Source organism: Brassica rapa, chromosome A05 (genome assembly GCF_000309985.2).
Source record: "Brassica rapa cultivar Chiifu-401-42 chromosome A05, CAAS_Brap_v3.01, whole genome shotgun sequence".
Lineage (NCBI taxonomy): Eukaryota > Viridiplantae > Streptophyta > Magnoliopsida > Brassicales > Brassicaceae > Brassica > Brassica rapa.
In genome coordinates this window covers 26,756,825-26,766,749 of record NC_024799.2, presented here as the reverse complement: position 1 = coordinate 26,766,749, position 9,925 = coordinate 26,756,825, and the positions used below count along the sequence as shown (strand labels likewise).

Genomic DNA, 9,925 nt, shown 5'->3' with positions numbered 1-9,925 from the left:
TGATTTTACTGGGTTTTGCGGGTTTTTGCGGGTTTCTAAATATTAGGTTTTGTGAAAAATCCAAACTGGATTTTTTCTAGATCATCGGGTTTACTGGTTCAACCGTAGGTCCGGGTCGGGTTTCGAAACACTGCTTTTGACCAAGTAGTACATAGGCGGGCTTAAAGAAATGATCTGGGTCTAATAAATACTTGCGAAAGTCCATTGGTTTGCAGTAAAATGAAAAGTTCGGCGGCCCAAAATCAAGCAAAAGTTAAAATGCACCAGCCGGAAATCGAACCCAGGTCTGTACCGTGGCAGGGTACTATTCTACCACTAGACCACTGGTGCTTGTTGTATCTTCAAACCCGATTCCGACTGATTACTTTTCTTTTTGTTCGCCTATTTGTTCATATATTCTCGGGGACTTGGTGAAAGAAAGTAAGACAAGTGGAGTTAGAGAAGATGGAGAAAGTGGTAGATCTCTTCGGAGTGGGAGAAGCCAATACCCAGAAGCTACTCGAAGGAGGCAACGATCTCAGCCAAATCCAGCAGGGACTCTTCATAGGTTCAGTAGCCGAAGCGAATAACAAAGATTTGCTCAAAGCCTCCAACGTCACTCATGTCTTAACCATAGCTGTTGCCTTGTCCCCTCCTTACCCTGATGACTTTGTCTATAAAGTCATCGAAGGTGCCTCCTTTTTGACTGTATTTTATTCTTCATGATCGTGTTCCTCTTCTTGAACTGTAAAGTTGTAACCTTTGTTCGTTTGTTTGTGATTATGAGGTTAGTTGTTGACAGATCCGAGACGGATTTGACTGTGTACTTCGATGAGTGTTATAGCTTCATCGACCAAGCTATTGAATCTGGTGGTGGTGTTTTGGTCCATTGCTTCATGGGGATCTCAAGGAGGTGAGACTTTGTTTTTGGTAGTTGTTGTCTTCTTAAATAGGGAATGATCTCTCTGTTATGTGTACTTACAACAATTTGATTTTTTTTATATTTTTTGAAGTGTGACTATAGTGGTGGCTTATCTGATGAGAAAGCATGGGATTGGTTTCTCTAAAGCTATGGAGATAGTAAAGAGTAGACGACCTCAAGCATTGCCTAACTTTGGTTTCGTTTCTCAGCTTCAGCAGTTTGAAAAATCCATTAAAGGTATATGTGATTGTTTTTTTTTTCTCTTTATATTTCGAATCCTTTTGAGATCTTTCTTACTGATTCCTAGAGTAGACTCTGTTTTGGAAAACATAAAATGTGTTAGTTGTATGGAAAAGGTTACAGAAAATTTATAAATTTTTCAGTCTCAGGAGTATTAAAACACGCTGATTTGGAGATTGAAATATCAGCAGCATCTCCTTGTAATCCAACTCGTATTGATACAATCTATGTTTTTTTTTTGTTACACGCAGTTCATGATGAGGCTTCTTCTTCAGTGGATAATAAGGAGATAGTAGCATGAACTCTCAAGAGATTATGAAGAAGTCTCATAATTACCAAAAAATAAAAATAAATCATTGTTTCGTGATTTGAATGATTTTTATTGTGAAACAATTGATGGTGAGTGAGCTATTTGCCATGTCCATTTGTCTATTGAAATAAATGAAAACACAGTCTATTACAATCAATATGTTAGAGGATGATGCTGAAATGCACTTTAACCAATCCCAAAACCAGATTGAATTAGTTTGGCATTTGGTTTTCGACCCTTGCATATTTTATTATATTGTAAATGTCATTGGATTGTCATTACATGATTACGAACCCCACCGACTGGCCAGCGTTTACCTTCGAGCTAGTCTCATTCAAACGCCTAAAAGCGGGTTTTTCGGTTTTTAGCATTGACCGTATACCCAGGACAAAGAATTTGCGTGCAGATTCTCTCGCAAAAGGGGCGAGAAACATCAGAGTTCTCTTTTCTCATATAAATCAGATCCAGCCATTTTTTCGGAACGACTCAAGCCCGACTACCACTTGATCTTAGAAGATGGACGTTGGCAAAAGAAAAAAGTATCTGACATAAACAATGTGAATTTTCCTCAAAAATAAATAAGAAAATGATAATCAGAATTTCATAATATAAGCACTCTTACTTAAGTTTTGAGTTTCAATTTGTCAAATATAATACATACTATCAAATTCTCTATGTTTGGTTGGATAAGTTACTAACTGTATACTTGCTTATTGTGCAAACACGTATCTTGAATTTTGTTTTTCTTCTGGATTTTCTTATTGCTTGCGTTGTCAATATGTATTATATAACGTGATATACCATGGACAAATTGAATAGCGATGCTGGAGTTAAATTACTATACTCCTAAAGTTAATATTTTAATTAAATGGGGGCATGCACCTTTGCATGCCGTATACATATTGTAGCATACAAACATATGTCAAGAATATTTCTTTACAACTTCTACATTGTTGGGACTTAATTAGGGTAGAACTTGTTTTTATTTTCCCCATCTTTGCATTTGTTATTTAACAATAGCATGTTGCATTAAGGAAAAAGCTATTACGATAACAACATTTTAATTGGTTAGGTTAATGTCACTATAACAACATTTTTGGTTATGTTAAAACCTTGTAAATGAAGTTTGGAACATGTATTGCTCACAAGTTAAATAAACGAAGCCAAAAATTTCAGAATACATCTTTCATTAAAAACAAGAATACCAGTTTTTGGGAGGAATCTTAATGAGCCGTCAAGGTAGCTGAGACTCATGAAAAACCTTGGACAACTTAAGTTTGCTACAAATGTTATATCATTTTCTTCTTCTTGTAGAGTCTATTCATGCAACTGATCCATAAAAACATTAGCATGGCGTTCCAATTGGATCCACAACGGAGAACGATGAGATCATATATATAGTCTCATTATTTTTTTATTTGTACTAATCTTATAAAACCATTGGATAGATGAATCTAGAGTAGGTACTCAAAGAATAAGAAAATATAAGCCAGAGATTTGGACGATCATGATGAATCACTTCATATAAAAAGTTACATCATACGTTACTGCTTCTAAATTGTCTGATCTTGGGAGAACTTAATACTTCAACTTTGTGTACATAATGAAAACGTTCTAAGCTTCTTTGTTTTGGTAAGGAAATACGGTTTAAGAATTAAAAAAAAGAGGCTCAAGGGTAGAAACTAGAAGTAAAAGAAGATGGTGCAAAGGCATGCACTCTAGATGAAAATACGATATATATAAAATCATAAAAGACCTCACGCAGTGAATGTAAATGTAAATGTATCCAACTTCACAAACGTGACGTATCTTCGCGTATGCATACCTTTCTCTACTTTGTACTTATACATATTGATTGTAATAACAAAGAGAGAGGAAGTTAGTAAGAGACAAAAGAATGTCACGAGACAGTGACATAGTGCATTTATGAACCCTGGAAAAGAAACTCTTAACCCTAACTCTCTCTCCTTGTTGCGGCTGTATAAATACCACATTGTTATGAAGCATGTGTCAGCAAACGTGGAAAGCGATCGTCTTCTTCTTTATAGATAAGAACCGTAGAACATATAATTGAATATTAATCAAAGATCATGTCTCACATCGCTGTTGAGAGGAATCGAAGAAGGCAAATGAATGAGCATCTTAAATCCCTTCGTTCTTTGACACCTTGTTTCTACATCAAAAGGGTAAGTTTCTTGTTATAAGATCCTTCCCTTCATCATACTCGATTGTATCCAGATTGGGGATTTTTTTTTGATTAATGATTGGTGATTTTAGTGTTGACGTAATTTCAGATGGTCTAATTTGAGATTCTTGAAAATTTTGGGTTTTCGGATAATCGAATTTTCTCGAAAAGTTTCTTTTTCAAGACCCAAAAAATGATTTGTATGCAAATCAGAAGTTTTAATGGTCATCTTTCTAATAACGGATATTCAGAACTTACTAATTTTGGTGAAATATATATGTTGTACCTGCCATACTACATATATTCCATATTTCTTTTCTTGTCTATACATATGTGGTATGATTGACTATGTATTATAATTTGTACTCGTATGCACCAATCTCTTCATATATATTATGATATTGTCTTCATTTATTGATTGGTATTAGGGAGATCAAGCTTCAATAATCGGAGGAGTTATCGAGTTCATCAAAGAGATGCAGCAATTAGTGCAAGTTCTCGAGTCCAAGAAACGTCGCAAGACACTAAACCGGCCTTCTTCTCCTTATGATCACCAAACAGTCGAGCCATCCATCTTAGCTGCCACCCCTAACGCAACCACCAGAATGCCGTTTAGTCAAATCGAGAATGTAATGACAACAAGCACTTTCAAGGAAGTTGGAGCATGTTCCAACTCCCATCATGCAAACGTTGAAGCCAAGATCTCAGGCTCTAACGTTGTATTGAGAGTTGTCTCTTGGAGAAATGAGGGCCAGCTGGTGAAGATCATATCCGTCTTGGAGAAACTCTCTTTTCAGGTTCTTCACCTCAACATTAGCTGCATGGAGGAGTCTGTCTTGTACTTCTTCGTTGTCAAGGTACATATTTATATGTACGTGAATACATATATAATCATAGAACAATTAATTTGAATGTGTTGTTTTCTTATATAATTTTAGGCCTAAATAATTAAAATTTGCATATGCAGATAGGACTGGAGTGTCACTTAAGCTTGGAGGAGCTAACCCTTGAAGTTCAGAAAAGCTTTGTGCCTGAAGCCATCGTCTAAATCTAGCAACTAAAACCAATATACTAATGTGCTTCGTTTACATGAGCATACTTAATACTTTGCTAGAAATAAGCTCCTATACCCTTATCACACTTATATGTTTTTGTTGTGTCCCAACTTAATCGAAGTTTTAATTTCCATAAATAAATCATCACAAATTATGCTCTAACCAGTTTTATGCTTCCACATCATGTAACGGAGTCTAATCGTTAAATTGAAAAATGATTTTTTATTAAAGTATTTTTAATTTCTTGTTTTTTTTAAACGATATACGCTAATATAGAAGTAACTCTGAACTTATACATTATGGTGTTTAAATTTTTTTTACTAGTACGCCGAATCTTATATATGTTTCTAATTTTGTCGGGTAAACAAAAAGATAACAAACTTACGCAAATTATGAATCGTATGGACTTAAAAAAACAAACAAACAGAATGTGTGAAGAATTATCTGTAATTCAACAGGATATCTTCTGCATATGGCTGAGCGTGTGCTATGCACGCATCCTTATTGCAAGCCTCGTCGATAATTTTCCAGCTGAACTCCATGTCTTCTTGGATTCTCGTAGTCAGGCTACTAGTTTTGGATTAATTCTACGACATTCCCTGAGATTGTCAAACTTTTTCTTGCTAAGAGGGATTGTCAAAACTTTGCCTTGATCTCTTTTTAATTCCATTCATCGTTTAGCCAACTCTTTGGAAGGTGAACTTCTTATGCCTCTTCCTTACTCTGTTCCTCGTATACTTGAGATACAATATGAATTCCATGACACAAAAAAAAAGGAATCGTGGGTAAGAAGAAAAACATTCACAATAGCATGATAACATGTTAAATATTAGTAGAAACTAAATATAGGGATCTCTTTCTTTCGTGTACATGCACGTGAACCCCTTTAATATCTAAATAAATTCGGAGCAAACAAACGATGTTAAAATTTCCTTGTCTTAATATTCTAAATAGATTAGTACTGTAGTTGATCTATGGAAAAATATTGTATATGATGGTTATCTCTTTCTCATTCAACACAATTCGATTTGTATCCAAATTAGACATCCTTATCTAGGATTTTGCTTTTTAAGATGACTAGAGAGTATTTGTAAAAATAAGATCAGTGACGAAATAATAGTTCTTAAATTATAAAACAATAAGGAAAAAGCAAATGAGAGGGCATAATTAAGTTATTTTATATATAAAGGGATTTTACTTAGCTAGGAGCTAGGCATTACTAATATAATACATAGTATTAGATCTTGATCCGTGCCTCCGCACGGGTATTTGTTTTTAATTTTTATAAATATTTAAAAATTAAATACATATATTATTGTACTAATTAAATTATAAGATGATAATTAGTTAAATATAACTGAGTCAGTTTTATTATTCTGAAAATTTTAAATGATTTTGATTAGTTTAATTTTTAATAAACCAATAAATTAATCTTATCATTTAATCTATTTTATAGTTTTTTATGGATTGTAAAATTGATTTTTTGATTTTGATTTTTTAAATAAATGAATGATTGGATATCTTCTAAATTTATTAGATAGTTAAATATTAGACAATTTCATAATAATTTTTATAGAAATTGCTATTTATAAGGTCAGTGGCATTGAATGGTAATTATTGAGAAAAATTTAGGGTTAAAATTTATTTGTACTTCAGTTTTAATAGTTTAGAGGTAATAATTGACGCTAAACATAGTAGATATACATTAGTGGACGCATTACTGAGTCAATCATACACATTACAAAGTCTTTTGGATCATATAATAATACGTTTAATACAATAGTAAGATACATAATAATTGACGCATGAACATATAATGTATTATAATAATTGTACACGATCATTATCCCAAAATGTGCCACGGTTTGAGTTGCTAAACATATACTACTATTATTTATATGCTTTACATCAATCAATATTGACCCAACAAAAAAATCTCACTTCCTCTCATTATTAAACTCATGTTCTTTCTTTTTTTTTTTTCCTCTAGATTTTATTTATTACAAAAGTAGTAACTCATGTTCTTTCTAAATCCTTCTTTTATATATGTTTTACTTGTGCCTGTGACCGCATTCGTGTCCTTCTGTTCATTCTCGCTCAAATTTCGTTATAATATTGAGTCTAAGCTTTAGTGGATATATACAAACGAAAAATGATATTAGCACCCACACCCTTAACTTTCCGGCCGTTACGAATTAGCTTGTATATTGAATTTCTTTGTGTCAACATAGAAAAACGTGTACGAGCTTTTTATATGCGTAGATTCTTGAATACACCCACATTCTTCTTGGATTTTAGTGTCGGTGTTCATTTGCAATTTGCATAATCAAGTGAACAGCAAACCCATAACAAGGTATTTTAAGTTTAGGCAGTAAAGCCTTTAATAAATGAATATTGTTGAATTTCCTAGTACTTCGTTTATTAGGATTAGTTAATTACGTAGAGGAGATTAGTTTAGTTAACATGCATGTGAGAAAGCGTGTGGCTCAATTATTGATTTGTCATCAAGGTTAAGTTTAGGCAGTAAAGCCTTAAAGTGGTCTTTGCTTGCTTCTGATGCCACCTTGACATGAGAAATTCAATCTTATTTTTCATCAACATTGATGTTAATCAAGTTCATGAAACTAAGGATATATACATATATTAGCTTGGGTATGAATTGAGGAATATGGACAAACACAGTGAATGTCAAGCAAAAGAAGGCAAGAGGAGAGAGATAGTAAGATTTTCAAATTTGGACCAGTAACTTACTTTTGTAAAGCATCTTTCTATACAACTTTTTATATTCCTTAAATAGTGATTGATATTCAAAACGCATCTTTTTAAAAACTTTGTCAACGTGATGAATTTACGATTTATCAACAAAATGGAATTTGTATATGACGCTGTGTAATGATTGAAGATGGTGAAAAATGGATAAATCAGGTGCTCATGTGTAGACTCTAGTTGAGCCTGGTTCTAATAATTGTTTAGTTTTGAAACTTAGTGCTAATCGAACGGCTGAGATTCAGAGTTTAGATGCTTAAACATGCGGATGATTAACAAGTCACTCACAATGCTGAGTTGACAACACATTAATGATATTATCGGCTAAATAATTTCAGTGAGATGTCGATAACAAAAGGAGGATGGCCTAGCGATCTCTTTCAGAAAAGTAAAATAATTAAAAGGTGTAATTGCAAACTATTGGTCCCAAAAGAGGAAAAGGAGAAAATGATGGGTTGTTTTGTCAAATACCTGTACAAGGTTATGATTAAGAAACAAGAGTAACCGCGTCTGGAGGATAGAATTAGAGCTGAAACCAAACAACGGATGAACAAATGTCGAATCTCGAGCTGCTCGCACACTTTGTCGCTCACTTTTATTACTTGTCTTCACTTTTCAACTCTAAAAGCTCAATATCGGGGGATCTAATCAATGCAGAGTACTGAAAAAGTATAGCATACCCTGAACACTCTTTACTATACCAATACAAAAGAAGTATTTAAAGAAATTTCAGTAGTTTTTGTAAAGGTAACAAGACAACCTTGTAAGAAAAGAAAACATTTAAGTTTAAAAGTTACATCTGATCATATAAATGTTTTTTCATTTCGATGTATTTATATATATTTTCCTATCTTTGGAAACATAAATTTCAATATAAGAAAAATACATCCAGGAAAATATATCTATAAAATATATTGATTGGATCACATCACTAGTAGTTTTTCATATATTCCCAGTATAGTTTCAAAAAATTCACTTCAATTTGCTTTTGTCGGCATATGTAATTCATGTTTTATACATCATCCTGCGTGTATGTATTTTACTGTTTCTTATATCAGCATGAGAAAATAGATCTATATAAGATAAAGTATGTCAGCCAAAAAGAAAAAAATGTAAGCAGAATCTAAGGCGAATCGAAATAAAAAATCTGCATCAGTAAGTTTGTGTGTTATGTAAACGAAGCATAGCGAAGATAAGACGTACGCACTTCTGAACAACTCTACTGACGCTACACTTAGCTGCCACATAGTCTTTCATTTAACTCCTTCAACTGTTCTCTAGGCGGGCCCCATTATCATCAATGTGACATCATGCATGATAGATAATCATCATCATGACCATGCATGCATGATGATGCTGGTATCTCTCTTCATCTCTTATGTTTAGTCTTGGGAGAAAGTTTGAATACTTAATAATAAATTTGTTCCAAAAAAAAAAAAAAAAAAAAAAAAAAAACTTAATAATAAATTAAACTCTCTATCGCTCCACATCGTATGAGCATTTGCAATAGTGATAACGCATGCATAATTTTAAAATATTTTGGGGACTAAAGGCATGATTGTTATTGATTTGGTTGCTCTATAGTGATCGATAAGCTAACCAATAACCATACCGTCCAATGGTGTACCGAGACTAACGACGGTTACGTCGGACGTGAACTTGTGATAGAGATTGATGACCAGTTTTTATGTACTAGGTAGACAAATGTAACGTGATCACGACCCAGTTCTTGTTATTATTATTCACAAAAATTAGTTATATGTCGTTGTAGTCAGATTATTATTTACCTTGTTTTTCTTCTTTTAAGAGTTTTCCTTTTTAACTTTCGAATTATAAATGCAACCAATAGGCTGACTTTTCCTCATCACTTTCTTTTTTTACCTTAAACTAAACACTGCAGAAAAAAATATTATTTCGTTTATTTAATTCAGAACTAATTAATAACAACAAGAAATTAAAGCAAGATCCATATATAGTGGAGGAAAAGGATCTTTATTATGTAGTCCGTGGGACACAACTCCAATTCCATTATGACTCCGTATCTTCTTATTTTATACTCCCTCCGTTTTTTAATATAAGTCGTTGTAGAGAAATTTTTTTGTTCCAAATTATATGTCGTTTTCGGTTTTCTATGTAAAATTTATTAGTAATTAATGTTGTATGACCAATGGTAATATATCTTTTATTTTTCTATTAGTTGAATTGTGGTTAGGTAAATAATTAATGATGTTTTTATTTAGAAAATATAAGAAATTAATGATTTTCTTAATCTACGTGCATAGCTATAAAACGACTTATATAAAAAAACGGAGGGAGTACGACTTTTGGCAAATATAAAAACATGTTAATAAATACTATATACCAAACGTATGAATATTCATACCTAATCATGATTTGGTATCTACCAAATCTGCTCATAGCAATTCCGTATGTTCGTTATTTTATTGATCAGCAAATAAAAAGTCACA

General features: G+C 32.8%; 2 protein-coding genes and 1 non-coding gene across 3 annotated transcripts; 2 read left to right on the top strand and 1 right to left on the bottom strand.

The window, feature by feature from the left end:
* Nucleotides 1-259: 259 nt before the first annotated feature.
* On the bottom strand, nucleotides 260-330 carry TRNAG-GCC. Its single transcript has one exon. It is a non-coding gene; the product is annotated as a tRNA-Gly (tRNA).
* Nucleotides 331-401: 71 nt separating this feature from the next.
* LOC103854454 (dual specificity protein phosphatase 1B) lies at nucleotides 402-1,660 on the top strand. The gene is made up of 4 exons (XM_009131394.3): nucleotides 402-670; nucleotides 772-892; nucleotides 993-1,138; nucleotides 1,393-1,660. The coding sequence occupies exons 1-4, from the start codon at nucleotides 445-447 to the stop codon at nucleotides 1,440-1,442; spliced, it is 543 nt and encodes a 180-aa protein (XP_009129642.1). The 5' UTR covers nucleotides 402-444; the 3' UTR covers nucleotides 1,443-1,660.
* Nucleotides 1,661-1,889: 229 nt separating this feature from the next.
* Nucleotides 1,890-6,604, top strand: LOC103854455 (transcription factor MUTE). Its single transcript, XM_009131395.3, has 3 exons — nucleotides 1,890-3,637; nucleotides 4,065-4,493; nucleotides 4,604-6,604. The coding sequence occupies exons 1-3, from the start codon at nucleotides 3,542-3,544 to the stop codon at nucleotides 4,682-4,684; spliced, it is 606 nt and encodes a 201-aa protein (XP_009129643.1). The 5' UTR covers nucleotides 1,890-3,541; the 3' UTR covers nucleotides 4,685-6,604.
* Nucleotides 6,605-9,925: the final 3,321 nt, after the last annotated feature.